This window comes from Melitaea cinxia, chromosome 17 (genome assembly GCF_905220565.1).
Source record: "Melitaea cinxia chromosome 17, ilMelCinx1.1, whole genome shotgun sequence".
Lineage (NCBI taxonomy): Eukaryota > Metazoa > Arthropoda > Insecta > Lepidoptera > Nymphalidae > Melitaea > Melitaea cinxia.
The window spans coordinates 13,226,152-13,245,093 of NC_059410.1; the positions used below are offsets into that span (position 1 = coordinate 13,226,152).

The 18,942-nt window shown below is 33.9% G+C and overlaps 1 protein-coding gene across 1 annotated transcript in view; it reads right to left on the bottom strand.

Annotated features, from left to right (window-relative positions):
• Nucleotides 1–18,486, bottom strand: part of LOC123661608 (zinc finger SWIM domain-containing protein 4-like) — an 81,772-nt gene extending 63,286 nt beyond the window's left edge. The window contains exon 1 of the mRNA XM_045596567.1: nt 18,162–18,486. Within this exon, the coding sequence (XP_045452523.1) occupies nt 18,162–18,459 (298 nt within the window). The 5' untranslated portion in view covers nt 18,460–18,486. The remainder of the gene's footprint in view (nt 1–18,161) is intronic.
• Nucleotides 18,487–18,942: the final 456 nt, after the last annotated feature.

Genomic DNA, 18,942 nt, shown 5'->3' on the forward strand with positions numbered 1-18,942 from the left:
TTCTGGTCGCTCATTAAATTGACTTTGTTATTAGAGTCACGACTCATTAATACATAAACTAATGTTGAAAACTTGTGCGATGATAACACTAATGTCTAAACAATGTGTGTACTATTTAAAAACAAATATACAGTGACTTTGTATAAAATTAAGAAATTATCTCGTTCCAACATTTGCAACATCCTGCAGAGGCAAATCAAGACGTCGAAATAATTAAACCGCCAACAGCCTGCCAAAGAAAACATTATAAATCGTGGTGTACAAGGTGTGGAAGTAGCTATGTTTGCCAAATTACCAGCAGACCGGTGTGTACATATTGGCAAGTGTTCGGACTTTACTGCCAAGTTTCCACCCAGACTTGGACGTGCGATGTCCGCCAGGTGCCAAGCCGTCATTCGTTTAAGGTTTAGCGGGTGAGAGTAGGGTGAGGGGGACAGGCTTCGGATAATTTATTTGCTCCAAGTTTTTTAACTGGGGTAATGAAAAAGTGCTAGTGTAAATACAAAAATAAATCGTTAATGGTAAATGTGTTCCATCTGACTTTTTATGTGAAATTGAATACCGTAGTGGAGGTCTCCTTAAAAGCAATATAAAATGACTGAAGTTGTTTGTTTATTGCCTTGTTTCAACAAACGTTATTGCTGGCTCCCTGGGCGAGAATCGCAAGATGAAATCTTTAGTGTACCAATGTTACAATTTTTTTATACATATTTGTTGAAACAATTTTATTTCAAAATATTTTTCGTGAATAAGACATTTTTACGTTTTAATTTATATAATTTAGCCTTACGTTAAAGAATATTGAAATTTAACTACTGTTAATTTGAGAATTAACATAATTAATAGCATCTGCTTTATTGTAAGTACAAGTAGTTTTATTTTTCTTAAAGTTACGCCGAGCAAAATTCCTTATCAATAGAATCTGTTTTGCTAGTCGAGTCTGGTTCTACTTCTTAGTAATTTGTGTTTGCTTGGAAACAAAAAACCGACTTCAATTACATCTACAAGTAATACAACGTAGAGAGACGAAAATATTCATCAGATTTAGATCAAACTTAAATGGGACAAGACAAGCATCAACTTTCGATTAAAACAAGTCAATTATTCACATATTCCATTTATGTAATGTATAGAAAACGGATGTATAGATATGGAATTATACCTACATAATTATGTGGTTGAAGTCAGTGATTATGTTAAAAATAAAGTCAAAACCGCACAAATGAGGAGACTTGAAAACATTTCTGTATCCGCAAATTTGCATTGAATTTTAGATGAAATATTTTATTCATTCAAAAGAGGAGACAAAAATAATATTTCTTTAGATCTAAAATCATCTATAATCAAGCGAAACGTCATTTATCTCGAATCTGCTGTAACATTGCTCGAGGGGAGGTGGGTTAACCTGGCAAGTATAAATGGGAGGGGTTTTAAAGACTCAGTGTTCGTTTTCCTGCCTTTTCTCGCTATCCGGTTTATTGTTAACATCAAATTAATACCCTACTTTGTTGTTTATGGCGCCACAGTCGCCGATGTTGTTAGGTACTGTTTCTATAGGTCGTTTTGTATTAACTTTAATAAAACTGTTTCTAATTAACATTTTAATTGATTTTTATAGTTTTTTTACCCAATAAAAATAAATAAGTATAATAATAAGGACAGTTATAAGTATTCTGCATGTTCAAATATTATTTGTAATGAACTAGTGATGTGCCGAGTCGCTGTTTTGTGGACTCGAGGCAACTCGAGATGGTTCATACGGTATTCGAATCATTATTCGAGTCTGCGATTCGAGCCTAGTACTCAAATCCTAGTCTGACATCGATTTGAGTCCAAGCCTCGAGGTTAGGATTCGAATGCAAGACGATTCGATCGACTAATTCTAGTCCGATTTTAGAACAAAACAAAAAGGTATCCTGCATCCACGATCGGCGTCCAGGGGACGGGTCGGTGCGCGACTAGGTGACTTTTTTTTCCTCTTTCTTGGGAGTCTCGGATTCAAATCCTGGACTCGAGTCTGGCTTTAAAATAAATTGGTACTCGAGAATACGAGTCCAAAGCAGGAATCGAGTTTGACTCGTGTTAAGCTATACTGGCACATCACTACATAGTATAAAACAAAGTCGCTTTTTCTGTCCCTGCATATGTATGTACGCTTAGATCTTTAAAACTACGCAACGGATTTTGATGCGGTTTTTTTTAATAGATAGATTGATTCAAGAGGAAGATTTATATGTATAATAACATCCATTAAATAGTGGAGAAATACTGTTATTTTTGAGTTTTCTAATGTTATGTCGTAAATAATAATTTTTTTTTCGCTTAAATTGCAAACGCAGGCTGAACCCTACGAGATTTATCAAAATAATGTACTAAGTATTGTACACATTGAAAAGGTCTACAGAAAACTCCGCGATGGTATATACCTATCTCTTATGGATATCCCACAATAACATTTTTTTGTCATTTACTTTTTACGACAAATAATGGCTAATTTTCGAAGCGATTTTAACCAATACAGCATTAATCCTTATCCAATTAAATACCTTAAATATGTTTTTTATTTAATATAGATCTATATGGCCTTTTACAGCATATGATTTAAATGAATATTTTCGAAGATACTACAGATTTAAAAATCGCGGTACGTAGCGTTTGCGGCGGTTCCAGCCGGCTTTTACTCTAAGTTAACGCGTGCGGGCCACGGGCAGTAATGAATAAATCAAAACTACTGGATCGATTTTAATAATTTTTTCAGTGAATGACATAGGCTATAATTATATTTTATACCCGTGCGAAGCCGGAGCGGGTCGCTAGTTACTAATATGAACTGAATTAAATTGAAATTGGATGAACTGCTGCCGAGCGAAGGCTTCTTTTCTATACAATAGAGAGCAGTGTGGCGAATTAAGCTGTTTCGAGATTAATCCATTGTAATAGTTATGATGAGTTAGCGGATTATTTCCTTATCAAAGGTGACAATCACTATCAGTTGTTTATAATAAGAGACGGCCAATGTCTTTGCGTGCTCTTCGAAGTAAATGAGGAAGAAACAAAAGAAAAAATATATAGACCAGACCAGTTCGTTTAAATACGACGAGTACTTTACCAGTATATCAGAACAGTTGGCGATTGTTGCAATAGTAAAATAATAAAAGATAACAAAATATATAAAGATATAGTAATTGAAAATACAATGTTAGGAGTAAATTGATATAATATGTTAATCAATTCACATCAAATCCAATCAAAATAGCTTTATTTAAAAATACTTCAAAAAGCACATTCGTATTGTCATTTTACGAATTATGTGTGTGTGTGTATGTATATGTAGTGTATGTATTTTAAGTTTTTTTAATTCTTCTATTCATGCACTACTTTGCCCCGCGTTCATCATCTCTCACTACCATGGGTTGACTGGAAGAGATTTCTTTTAGAGATAGGTTCGTCCTTGCCAACTTCCTATATTATAATGACTATTGTAAAATTACTTAGTGCAATAAAAAATAATTATATATTAAAATTCTAAGTATCGTTAAATATAAACCTATTGCCGGTTCAGAATGTCGATCCTGCAGAAAAGAACCGGGATGAAAGTGTGCGGTTACTCTTTAAAAAAAAACTATATATTAATACGAAATTGCATGAAATACATTATTCGGTGCAGGATTACCTAAACGACAAAGATGCGTGGCTCTGCAGAATCCCACATCGAATAAATAAGCTTTATTTATTTATTAATTTTTAACAAACACTTGCAAGATTGTTTGTGCGATTTTATTATTACATGCGAATACCATAACGTAGAAAGGAGACGTTTATTTTGCGCAGTATAACACTTGGGAGTCACAATTTGGGTATTCGTTATCGTATTTATACTACGATTATACTATTTATATGCAAACAATCGGCGCTCTTATCGATATGTACATATAATATTGTCAATTGTAAATAAGGCTAATATGAGAATACTATATTCGGTCTTAATAGAAATTTATAATAATCTATCTATTCCAATAAATGGAGAGCCAGTTTTTTTGTTCATTTATACCGCGAAGACTATTGAACCGATCGGAATAACACTTATACCATTATATGCAGCGTGTTTCGGAGGAGGTTTTAGTGTATGATATGTTGGTGATTACTTATCGTATAAAAAAAATACGGACGGCCAGAGGTCGCTAGTAACATATATATAGCAATTTTATTGACGATTTTAGTATCTAAATTGAAAACAAATTGAATTTTTGTATATCTACCAAAATAGGAAGTTCATATTGCGTTTTACGATAGTTCTAAAAAAACAAAAGCCTACTAAACACATCAGAAGTCATTTAAATTTAATAAATATTACCTACTACTAAAACTATTTTCAATATTTATACAAATAAAAGTATAAAAAAAGAACGTCATTAATAGGCCGCTACGATTTACCGTCCAAAAACGTTAAATTTTGATCGCTTTTAAAAAATATCTTGCTTTTATCTATAGTGAATATCATACGTTATTAAGAGAGTTTATAATGGCGGCGCTAAGACAGGTAAGGGTTAAGGCAATTTATTTAATATTGATACAAGTTATTGCTCTAAATTACAGATGATTGTTGCGGTGCCTTGAACGGCAACCCGGGGGTTATTTATATTTTAGATTGCAGCTCAGGAAATAAGTTCGGTTAACTATTAAATTATCAACATAGTATAAATTTTTATACCTTACCTGAGTTAAATATAAACTTCTAATGATTAATTTTTAAGTGTTTGGTGAAAAGTAAAAAAAATATTTTTATTTTACCAAGTAATAGGTCATTACAATAAGGCTTTGGACAGTAAATTGAGTTAGTTTTATATACATATATAAATAAATAAATTTCTCACACTCAATATCCTGTCGCAAGCACAAACGCTCATCCGACAAACATCTGTTTGACCCACGACTGCTTACACATTAGTCAATTACTCTGATGACCGCGTTAATGTATCGCCAAAAATATGACGCAATATCAATAGAATAAAACACATTGATTTTACGGAAAAATCTAGTTAAAATTCAAGAAAATCGTTGACCTCAAAGTGAACAAAAACTTAGATTCAGATGCGTCATACGTTACAATAAGTTGTTAACAATCTCCTTCCGTTCCGTGCCGTAATGTGCTTTAATGATAGCACCGACCCACGGCCAGGTGCCATTGTTTCAAACGAACCTTTTTGAATCAGATCAGATATTACGTTTTTTTGCCAGCTCGATATAATTCGGGGCCACGGTTTTTAACATTTTCTTTTTAATTAAAACAATTAAAAATTTTCTTAACCCTTTCACTACTACCATGATATTACGAATTTTAAAAGATAATATAAATATATCATTAGTTTACTTATATTTTATAGTAGAAGTGAAAAAAACATGTAAGTAGTACATCTGTGTATCTAAGTTGGTTTGTCATTGGTGAATGAACTATCCAAAAAACTGATTTCATGACGTGATATCCGAAAGCAGTGATTTTTCATACGTCATAAAGGACAGTAAGTCATATTTTGTATTCAATCTTATTTACCCTAGCGTGGTCACCAAGATTTGTCACCTGTTGTGGGTATATTTATAGCATGTGTAATACTGTTTTCGTATTTATAGTTTTTCGATAATCTTATCGCGGAATGACTATTTATAATTAAATATTCATTATTAATAACTTTTTTTTTAATTTTAACAGTTCATCTAATATAATATGAAATGTTTACAATGAATATCATTGTGTATGGCATTGTGAACGGATGAGTTGGTTGAGGTCAGTTTTCTAAGTAAAATTTTTCGCAAATAATTGTATCAAATCTGTTTCAAGTAAATTGCATTGCTTTTAAACACTTGAATTCGACGATGAGATGTGAACATTTTGTAGACGAAGATTTTTAAAGATAACTTTATTTCACAACGAAATTATACTTAAAGCGTGGCGGTTGTAGGGTTAAACCAACACTTTAGAAACGTATACAATCAATATCATACTTTGTATGAAGAACGAGAAATAACCGGATTAGATATTACGTTTTTGCCAGAAATACAATATAATTCGAAGCCCCATCTTCAGACTTTTTTTATTCAAAACATTTGCAAAAAGTGTTATTCTAGAAGATTCTTTGCTCTGTTTTTTAGTATGAGTTCAATATCCGGATATCTTTACCTGAGAATCAATTGTTGATTGCTAGTAATAAAAAACGTAACTACGTCCTTTGATCATTTGTGGTAAATGTTAATGGCATGTGGTATACAATATATGTATGTGTACTAGTATGTGTCAGCACTATTAAATTATTTACAACTCTTTCAAAACGAAACATTTGATCGGTGGGAAAAGCTCCAAAAAAGTTCTAAAAATGACTACTTAAAAGTCAAAAAATCTAAAAAATCAATCGGAAAAAATATGGAAAAAGTCTTGCCAATTCTAATATTTAATATATAAATGGGTATGCAGTGAAAGGGTTGGCAACCATTCAGTTTCTAATGTGTATCCTAAAAGAGTTGTTGCAATTCCCTTCTTCTATTTTAGTAAGCACGATCTAGAATCGGTTAGAATTCTGTCGTCTACAATTGACAATACCTAGTGACCTAAACGCCGTTCTTACACTTATTACACGCAAAAAATCAACTCGTGATAAAAAAAAAACATGCTTTTTTTCTTCATTTCTTCATCTATTCTATTCGAATTACGTTTTATTTCATAGTTGCAACAATTTCAGTTAAGCCATTGAATAATTTAGATACGGTTGTATCAGTTTAGCAATATTTATTTGACATGGTTAAATTATCGGTTCGCTGTAAATAGGACATGGTATACAGTATCGGCAATCTGAAGCCGTGATAGCGACATTGCTTGCACAAGACGGCGTGTCAAGCACGATGCCCTCGATATTTTGAGGTGTTTTGTTCGATTTGTGATTGGAAACGATACTTATTGGATGATGGAACTGGGTTGATGGGAAATTCTGTGATTAGGTAAACACTGTGTTTACTAAAGAAATACTTTGATTAGTTTCTAAGAAATTCAAATGATTTGTTTAGTCGACAGCAGATTGGGGGTTATGTTTTCGTGAGTTTGTATGTATCTCGTTTTAAGGGTTTTCTTTTTGTCCATGTCATTGGTACATTGATTTTGTGTCTATTAAAATGGCGTAATTTTCGTGTCGTATTCTGGGACTCCCAAAAGTTGTTTATTGCAAATTTGTGGGGAGTGGTATTAGAATTAAAGAATTTAAAAGACCATTGCAAAAAAACATGAAAAATAGAAATATAAAAAGACAAATAGATTTTTTCAAATAGTTTTAAATGCTCATGATATTGTTTCTTTTTAATTTTTGGATATTTGTTGTTCCTTTTCGTGTTGTATCTTTATCAATCAATTTATTGTTATTAAAATACTCGCACGTCGTGGAATGTCCTCTATAGCGATATTAGATAACAGCGCAGCGCAGTGCATCCGACGTTGCGTCGCAATGCGTCGACTTTACGCGTCACTGCTCTTCTATCGGTTACAATTTAACCTAACGACAGCTTCTGGGTTCAACATCGATATAAATGTATCCAATTAGACTGTTTATTTCATTCAATTGGAGTATAGCAGATAATTTGAGTATAGAAGTAATACAGCAGATTTAACAAGCGCGTAACAGTTTTTGATAATTTGTTGAGTATGTATCGTAAGTTTTGTTACGTTTTAGAAGATTCGTATCATATTTGGAATACACATACTTGAATTTGCATATTTGATATTCGTTTTAGTGTAATGATGCTTGAAGGCGACTGCACCAGATCAGACCGACCAGAGATTGCACATTCAATTCGCCACAATTCGATGTTACAGGATCAATAAATTTTTAAAGAAAACAATATCATACATACCAGGGATCGACGAATAAGTGTTATAGTAAGATGAATACGATTAATATTTTTCTCTTAACAAATAACATGGAAACTTATGTTTCAAGTGTGCGAAAGCATTAACAATTGAATCACAAGCAATAAATTTACTTAAGTCTACTGTCAAAAGCGATCTTGATAAAATGATTGATAGGTACGAACTAGTCCGGTAAGTAAAGATACGGTATGAAGCATATCTTCACATAAAAGGGATGACACAAAAATTTACACGTAGCGGTGAGTAGAGAATGGTGTCCATTGAGTGTGACGACTTTTTGTCGTCTTGGGTCGATAATACCGTCATTGACATTCCACAGTTTAGTTATGGCGACTTTCAAAACATTTTTCAAATTATTTTGTAATTGAGTCTAATATTGGAGCTAAAACATAGCAGAATCGCACAAAATTCAGAGCTATCTGTTTAGTCCTTCAACCTTACAGAAGATCGTCACACATCACTAAATAATACTGACAGCTAGTAGTGTTGTACTCCTTTGTTGCATGAAGTATCCAGAACTCTTGAGAAGTAAGTACTAAATGGGGATGATCTGCTGTAAGGTACTTTCCCAGTCGGTCTGGACCAAATGTTAAGCATACTATTTAAATTAATCCATCTGTCATACGGCACGAGATTCAACCGGTCCGTCAAAGCACAGACGCGTTGTTCAACAATAGACCGTCGTCCGTCAAACCCGCTGTATCATTATAATTGACAATAACAAATGATACGGATCTACATTATAAAACCGTCCTGTCTTCGGTGTGATGGATATTGGATGCTATTGTAACATATATTTAAACTTAATGAACCGCTCTGGCAGATTCGAAGATTAAATTAATCGATTTTCAAAGAATCGTTGTTAAAAATGTCTTTAATATTCATCTTTTCTCTCACCAATACATCTCATTAATGCTAATGGTATCAAAATAGGTGAATTTATTCATTTATGCAACAGTTTTCATTGATGCTTCACTGCTATTGGTACTTAAACTTATTATTTGAAGAATTCATAACTAATAACAAGTAAAAACAATCAACGACCTCCAGCACAATGTCAATCCTATGTTTGGGGTTGTCAGAACACGACAAGTATCTACACCTATTATTGGCCTATACAATTTTTTCTCGTGTGCGGGTCTTGAAATCACGAGCGCTAGCGCATCATTCCGTTAGCCAATACAAAAATGCGTTGAATAACTAAATATATAGTTGTATGTGTGTATGTGCGGATGACGGACGGATATCTTGGTTATTTAAGTAATAAGATAACAATGTATAGTTACGTCCAACACGAAATGGTGACTTCAAGTGCTTTAGCAACTAAAGGTTGAGGTGAGTCACTAACACTGTGAACGTTTAAGGAAGAATTTTTCAATATTATTACTGTTATGGCAATGAAAATAAAAGATAAAAGGCTCAACACACAGCGAAATCTAGGAAGGATAACATTTATGTAAAATGAAATAAGAAAAAAATATTATCACACTTGTAAGACAGGGTCTGTTTATTTTGCACATAAAATTACTAATAGGTTTTCAGCAATAGGTAACACAGATCTTTATTGTTTTACTTTACCTAGACTACAACTTTTCGATTCACGGATTGCTATAAGAAATATCTACTAGATAAAGTGTATTTTGATGACTAAAATATATCGAAAAAAATTATTATCAATTTGATACGGTTATAAGTCATAGCTGTATCAGCACCGATGATACAGGCCTTAATACAGCTTAACACTAAGCGAATTATGGTACAGGTACGTTTAATTTATAAGAAAATAAACATTCTTTTATGGAGATTTTATTTTATTTCGTCATACTACAAAACAAGATCTTTTTAATTCGCCTATGCGATTATGATAGTAAAAAAAAAACTTTAAAAACTTTAATCAGTCAATTAAGTATATGATCAGTGAACAAAAAGACATCTTAATTTAGCTTCCTCTCTTGATTGGAGCTAATGTGTTTCACCTTTACCCTATTTGTCAATTGTTGTAACTTGACCTAAGGGTTGAAGCGACTCCTAATATAAATTTTTGTTCTTATTTGTTCTAGAACGTTTTTTTATTTATTGAATATCATATTGTAACGTTTTCATAACGTTAACGTTAACACTTTGGTTGCTAAATTTAAATAAATATATCTTTTAGACACACACACACACACACACACACACACACACACACACACACACACACACACACACACACACACACACACATATATATATATATATATATATATATTAGTTATAATATATTGTACATTTATCATATACTAATGTTCGCCCAGTGGTCGAAATTCGACCATAATTAAAAATTTAAAAATTTAAATTAAAAAAACCAAAAAATAATGAAAAACAAGAACCTTCTTAAAAAAAATTCAATTTGACTACAGACTTTGACAATCAACAAAAAAGTGTGTGTGTCAAATACATGGTAGAGTATGGATTTTTTTTTTATTGATTTAATTTATTTTTATGCATAATTTTGAAAAAATGTTAGCTAGCATTCTTCACTCCTTCTTTTCTCTTATAAAATACTAGCTGCTGCCCGCGACGTCGTCTGCGTGAACGCTATACAGCACTAAAAATACCTACGATTATACCTTTTAAAATAACATTCATTTACCCGTTTCTTCTTTACATTTCATATCTACAGAAGAATCTCATAGATGGCGCTGTTTTAAAATTGTCTTGTCTACTTATATTCATTTAATTATGTTTATCGGCTTAGTTACTTATATTGCACGATTTTTATAGTGTAGTTAGCTTATATAGCATGGTTATTAACATAATAACAACAACATTCAAATATGCGTGATTACACGTTGTTACAGAATGCGTTGAGGAAATAAAGGTTCACTGCTCGTTCCCGGTAGGTGATAGTATGATAATATGTAGCCTATAATATGTTGACCCGACTTCTTAATAATATTCGTGCCAAATTTGAAGTAAATTCATGCAGTACTTTTTGAGTTTATCCCGGACATACAGACAAACAGACAAAAGTTCTAAAAACTATATTTTTGGCTTCGGTTATCGATTGTAGATCACACCCCAAGTATTCTTTTAAAAAAATATTCAATGTACAGTTTTGACTTTCCTACCATTTTATTATATATGTATAGATAAGTGTACGAAATTTCAAACTACTCCTCCGTCTGCCCAATTTTCGTAAACAGAGGTACAGTTTTTGCTTCACGTATAAATATATGAAAGAGAATAAATATATAGATTTAGCTGTTAAGATTTAGTATATACAGTTTTGAGTAAAAATTTCATAGTTATAAAAAATGTATTAAACCACAAACGACACTCTTATAAACTATAAAATAGTAATAATAGTTTAAGTAAATAAATATAAATTTAACCTAAATCAACACTTAATAAAATTCGATATATCAAAATAAATATACAAAAATCATCAAATCTCGAAATATTGCTGCATTAACTTTTATATTGCTATCACAGAGCGGACTAAATAAATCATTTTGCAACGTTTTCTTTGCAACAAGCAATTCCAGCTAATGCAGTGGTCGAGTTATTTATAAATAATTTGCTTATTGTTCGCACGTTATAAAGCTATGTTTGTTCGTCCGTGGCTACGGAGAAATTACATTTTAGCAGCTTTCAATACTATTTTGTACACATTCAAACGCTCAATACGTAAATTACTAGTTTATAAAGACTTATTTTCCTACAATGTATTCAGTTGTTTGCAGACCTCTTTACTTACACGAATTGAATAGCGCATCTCAACGACCAGTTACAGCTGCCCCAATTTTGTTCGAAATAAAAATCTTTATTAAATATTTCCATAATAACATTGAAAAGGCACGTTATTACTAAACTTTTTATCATTAAACCAGGCTTTTATTCATTAGCAGCTTTTGCATTTATTTACTACTAGTTGATACCCGCGACGTTATCTGCGTTCTATTCCATTCGTAGTAGCATACAAATTTTCATTGCCCATTGCAACCCCTTCAAGGCTTTTTGTCGGAATTAAAGATAGTCTTTGTCCTTCCCGAAAGTGTACTCTATCCCTGTACCAAATTTCATCAAAATCCGTTCAACAGTTTAGATTTAGCGTAACAGACAGCGTTATTTTAGCATTTATAACATCAGTATGAATTTAACGTTAGTTATATTACGGAAAAGATAATAAATTCTCATAGTTTTGTCATATCCGTTAATCGTTTCAAGACTGAGCCAGTCATTTATGACTAACATCAATAACTGTCTCAGAAATACTAATATTCGACGACACAATGTAACTCGCTCGCCCAGTCATATGTAGGTCGTAGATTCTACATCGACGTGTAAACTTCATACATCCTATTAACATTTATTTACTTTTCTCACGACTAATTGAGTTATTACGTTCCCGCTTTGTATCCGCTTATAAACGAGTTTTAAGAACTTAATTGACAGGTGACACGATACGTTTAATATGTTATTGAACGCTGTTTAGTATGCAAAAAAGTTACAATGTGTTACTTATCTAAGATCGGGTTTTCTTTAATATTTTTAAACTACTATTGCAATTGAATTCAAATCTAATACGAAACAATACCACGCTGCTTGCCATTACAACTCTTCAGAATCTTGTTCGCCTTCAACCATAGGTAGACATTCATAACTCCGTTCAATCTAAAATATTCCTTATTCTACATACAGTAGAGTCCTCTTTCACTGCCCCAAATAAGTTTGCTAACCGGCTCTAAAATGCGGAGGTGCTCGCAACATGTAGTACTTACAGCGTGTCTTTGTAAATATGACCAATTTCGGGAGACCTGCTACTTCCCGCTGATTGTACACGTCATTGGTTATATTAGTGGATTTAAAAGGTACAAAGGGGATCAAGTTCGGATGGTTTTCGGTACGAGGTCGGGCGACAGAAGCGCTCTTATATCGGCACTATGAAACTCTGTTATTGGACAGAGCATCGTTCAAAGAGCGTTTGAACGTTCGTCAGTCACTCAGTAAGTTTCTTTGTTGCAATGAATCGCGTCTGTATTGACAGATGGTAGTTTTTCACGGATGTAAGTAGAATGGGCGTTTGTTAATGTTGCAGACGTGATATATCAAGTTTTATTTAACAGTTTTATTGATAGCGATCGCTATGTCGTGTTCCTTTGATATACTCAGGTTGCCACGAAATGGTCTTGCTACATAACTATTATATTTGATTTAATGTATTTTTATAAATTGCTATGGTACTTTTTGTACTAATTATGCGAAATCGTAATCGTAAAATTTCATGTTTCTAATAGTTTTTTAATAGTTATATCTAAAAACTAGATTAATACATAACGTTGTGGTCAGGTTTTATAAAAACATTAAAAGTAAATAAGACAAATAGAGTTGGTGTAAAAAGAATTAAAATGTTATATTTTCAATGAGGACAAGGACTATTAACTTTTAAAATATTATATTTCTTTATTTCATAGATGCACCATCTGACGCATACCTACATCATAAAAAAGGTTGTCTGGAAGAGATTGTTTTAGCGATAAGGTCGCCTTTTGTACTTTTTCTTGTTTTGTAAATTATTTTAATTGTTTTTTTTCTGATGTATAATAAAGAGTACATTATTATTATTATTATAAAAACATTATAGGTATTTGACATTACCCGTATTTAGTAGTTCGGTATGATTCGTATGTATTTACGACGCGTTGGCGCGGTCACATTGCTGGTTGTAACGCTACCGGTTGCGACAATAATTTGTATTGGCCATACAGATGTTTGTCGTGGTCTGGGCGTTTGTGCTTGTGTATTGTGTGTATCCAGACCCCCAACACAGGAGATAATCCTACTGGGGGCCATTGAGTGCAAACCGTTTATTTATTTATTTACAAGTAGAATATTCTCCGTACAATGTTTGAGAGTATTGTAAATAATTCTGGAGTTTCCAATATGCAAGCTTTAAAATATGCAAACAGTCCTTCTTATACCATTAGTGGGCACTATTAATTTCTTTAAAAGCCTTACTAACATAACAACGAGCATTACCCCTTTTTACGAAAATTGCGCGGACGGAGTATGAAATTTCGCACACTTATAGTTTATATAGAGGAGTGCAGAATGCTAATATTGTTTTGAAATTATGCATAAAAAAATTATATATTACATCAAATAAAAAAAGGAACATTACACACACTACCTACTGTGTATTAGACATATATATACTCTTAGTTTATTATTATTATAGAAGTGTAGTATTTGACAGCTGAACCTTGTTCAAACTTATAATTTAAATTAATTATGGTAAAATTTCGACCACTATAGGCGACCACTAGTAATATTAAAGCTATGTAGTATAATTTCAAGATAATATGCATGCCTACTGCAAGTATACTACATATTAATTTTTACGAAAAAAATAAAATAAAATAAACGAGTGAGTTTTATTTACACAGTTTCATATCCAAAAGGATTAAAGAAAAGTGCAAGGTAATAAGTATTAAAAATGCGAAAATTTGTGAAGATATTACTTTTTCACGCTACTATACGCATACTACTTAACAGATTATAATGAAATTAGGTATGTAGTAGATAGCTGGAGGTCCAAAATAATAGATATAGGTACTTTTTATTCCGACATTTCTAAGGAAACGGAAACTACACAGTTGAAACTGCAAGGCTCAGTAGTTACAAATACAATTACAGCAAAGCAAATTATCAATTAAAACAAAGTAAAGTATGAAAACAATATTGGTAAGTCACGAACAGAGACCTGTAGTGATCACTATAAATCGACCTTTAAAAAATTACGAAGAAAAAATCTAACGTAGAAGATACTGGATGGTATACGTTATAATTTAGACCTGTCAAATAGTAGATGGTGATTCATGTTGTCAAATAATAAAGAGCAGGAAAGGTCGAGAAATAATTGGGCCATATTTTCGCAAGTTTTATTGAAAAGAATTACATTTTGAAATTTGTTCGTTTAAAAATGAGACCATTACTTAAAGAAGCACATTTGACTAGCACGTTAACGCAATTTGCAGTGACACTGCTTTGTGCTCTGTGGATTTGGTTCCCGGCCAGAGTCTGGGTGTAGTGTTATTTAAATATTATGTATATTTATAGAAAAAAATATGCAGCTGTATCAGTAGGATGTTGCTTATAATTCAAACATTAAATTGCCTATCTTAGGAACAGACGACCGTGTGTATGATGAAATAGGCACGAGATTAAGAAAAAGATCGAACAAAAAATTTGGGCGGGTCAACAGTATCATTTACAATATTAATAGTTTATTTTTAAATGGCTCTCTTGAAAACGTGTCCTTTCCAATTAATACAATCTTACCGTGATCTACTCTTATAGCTTACCAAATCGTCCATGTGTTTTCTAAAATAGGCGTCTACCCAGAAACTTCACTAAATCATATGAACCTACGAAAAAATACCGTCAAATTGTTCGGTTCCCAGGAAACTTGTCTTTGAATATCAGAGATCATCGCGGAGCAGCATGAATCATGGCGGCTTAGACTATAAAACGTTCTCAACCTTCTGGGAACCACGAGTTGAACACGTGACACAACTGAGAAGTCGGAATTATGGACTTTTATAACTTGTAGATAATAATCGTTTGTTTTAAGTGTCTATATGGCTGTGTTAACGCGATTACAGACAAAAGGTCACGTAATATTAATCACTCGGTCCGTGTGATAATAAGCGGATACTGTAGCGGTGTAGCCTGTAGACGCCTGCAACATTAAGAGCTATAGAAGCGCGTTGCTGAAATGCTGACCCTCGTCCCCCCAACTTTCTGGCCCCCTTCCCAAGAGTCCTAAAAGCTATTGTCTATAGGCCATCTATCATAGAAACCTAACTCACCATATGAACACTATTTAAGAGCAATATTATTTAGCTGTGATCTATCCATTAAAGCAAAGCCTATGTCATTCAGTGATAACGTAGCAATTTACTATTGGAATAATTTTTAAGATAGGATAGCTTATAAAAAAAAATTAAAAAAAAGTAATAAATATTTCATCTTTAACTACAAACTAAGGAAATCTTCATATTGAAAGGTTTATTGTTAGAACGGTTAGGGTAATTGAAATAAACTGTTTCCAAAATTTAACTAAAACTGGCTCGTGTAGGTCTAGGTAGGTATATAGAACTGGGTGGTTAACTTTCAATTAAATTATATTTAATATTAATAAAACATTTGCAATTGATTAATTGTCTTTTTGTTTCTTCTTATATATTTTTTCGTTTTATTTGTTTTTAAAAAAGTAATAATTTAGTTTTTTATATTCTGTTATGAAATAATTGAACCTAATAGTTTCTAGTTTCAAGATTACATAGATAATAACATTCTTTCAAGATTACATAGATTACATAGAGAATATAACTATTATCTACTACTAAAAATTTAATCTGACAAATAATCGAAACAAGATGTGCAAACTAAGCATTAAAAAAAGTCTCGAAGTAAATTAAAAACATTACATGTCTAATATTTGTACGTACATGGTCAAAAATATGTTTTTATTTTAAAACTTGTTTTATTTCTATTTTTATCTACATACTAGGAAGTTAATATATATGTTTTTCCACATGAACGGAATCGAATGAAATTGTTTTTATCTTTGAACATGTTAATCAATTGTGTAATTGACAGTAAATGTTGGCACAACAAAGACTGCTCATTACAAAATCACGCGTGCAATTTGTTCGATTTTTAAAATCTATGTCATTGAATAAAATCAAGTTTCTGTGAGAACGAATGTTGCTTCCATTTAGATAAATACAATTACGATTATAATAAAGAAAGTTTTATTATCAGATGCAAGTTATCAAATAAAAGGACACCGGTACGATATTGATCCTATCTCACGATACGAAATCATCAACGTTGATTTGAAATATTTATAAAGAGAAATCATTTCGTTATTTTTGCATAACAACGTCTTTATAAAGCAAATCTCTTTTGAATATTGGATATGTTATTCGGTACAAAACCTTCGGGCGATGCCGTCGTGTTCTTTTATTCATCACGAATGTTGTATTACTCGTTTATAACCAGTCTAATGGTTCCATAAGTTTCTTTTCAATATAATAAAATAATGGTCGATCAAACTCGTGTTTTTGTTAATAAAAAACGGATTATGCTGACCTGAGATGACCTACAAATTACATTGCCATTTCAAACTTGGAGCAGAGCGTCGAACCATTCTTAGCATGTATATTTTAGCTTACTTTACATCAAGTGGGCGGGTTCGAGTGATCGTAGATTATGAGTCAGATGATATGGGTGTGGGAATAAACAAACGAATAAAATGATACATAACGCTCATCTAAGTTAAGTAGAACATTATCCATATAGAAACGCTATCTCGAATATTGCCTCAAAGTTGGAAGAAAGCCAGGCTCGAACTGGAGAGTGCCACGTTCGGTCCATAACTTTTATCGCATTAGACGTATTCTTAAATCCGACGCTATGGGTCGCTCGCATCCAAATGTGGTTTATGCGACCGCCGCTCGACCCGAAACGACCACAAATGACCAGTAATCGCCATCTTGATGGCAGATAAGCACAAATGAATATGTAACGCGTCCTCCCACGCCCGCCATAATAAAAGCGGGCTCGCATCTGACCCTATGGAAATAAAGCGGGCAATTAATATTGTTTATTCGCTTCCGTTAGTCACTGCGGAGACATTAACGAACGACGTCTGCATGGCCTAATGTGGCGCGCCTCTCGCGCTTGCGAGCCTACGTGAACGGCGAGCGAAAGAATCCAGTTGTGTAATTCCCTATGTTCGTAACGGGACATCCAGTTATGGTAATCATAGCCGAATTTCACGAGCATGCCGTGTAGTTTCGAAAGTAGAATTAAATTGTGCCGACGATCACTCCCGGTCGGAGGAAGTCGCCGCATTCGCGAGTGCGGTCTTGCAGACCAGTCGATACCCGGCCCGTTTAATGAATTCCGATTAATTACTGCCGTGATTTTCTGTCGGTCGACGTATCGGAACGTTATCGGACCGCTCCGACGAGTTTAGCGGGCACCATTTAAATGACCGATCGGTTCGTCGATTCGCCGCTGTCCGACCGGATCGCGTTCAGCCGGACAGTAGGATTCGCCTCCGAAGCCCTAATCTCACTCGACGCATGAATAATTCCCGCGAGGAGCAGCTATCGATCGCACACGTCGAGGTTTTTATTTATACGGCGCGGGTGGGCGAGGCGCGTATTAGTAAACAGGCGCAGGCGCGGTCACTCACCGACTTGGAGGACGTTCTCAACGCAGCCGGCCTCCAGGAGCTTGAGGCCGCGACAGAAGGCGATGTTGCGGTGGTCGTCAGGCGGCGCGCGCGCCAGAGACGAGTACATACAGATGTCGCGTTCGTCTCGCGGGAAAGACCAGTACACGACGCGCCGCTGCACCGGCTCCGGAATGCGTTCATAGCGCTCCTCGATGCGCTGGAAGGGGATCGCGGCGGCGACGATCTTGGCGGTGATGTCGAGCAGGGTCGGCGGGGCGCGCGACCGGCAGCACGCGCGCGGCGCACACGTAGTCATGGCGCTCGCTCGGCCGCTCGCCGCGGACTGACTGACGTGCCTTCCGCGACCCTTCCCCCGCGACCCCTCCCGTCGCCCCGCATGGTCGCCCCGCGAGGATGTGCGCCCTACATCGACACACTACGATAAATTATTCATTTGGCAGGCATAATGTGCGATAATATATTATTAAAAGTTGGCATTTTTGTTTTGTTCTACTACGCTGCGATTATATTCGATTTTCGACGAGCGAATATCAGTTATGTTCGATATTCTCGATAACAGGGCGTTTGAAAATATATACAAAGTATCCGATAAAATTTAATAAAAAGTGGCGCTAGGAATCAATTTTGAACTTCAAAATTATAATGACGTATGTATTAAACTACGTAAAAACATTTATATATAATGTATACTTTTATATAAAAGAATAATAGTAATAATCTAAAATATGTTAAAACTAATACAATAAGAAACTGTCATAAAAAATAATGGCTCAAGAAT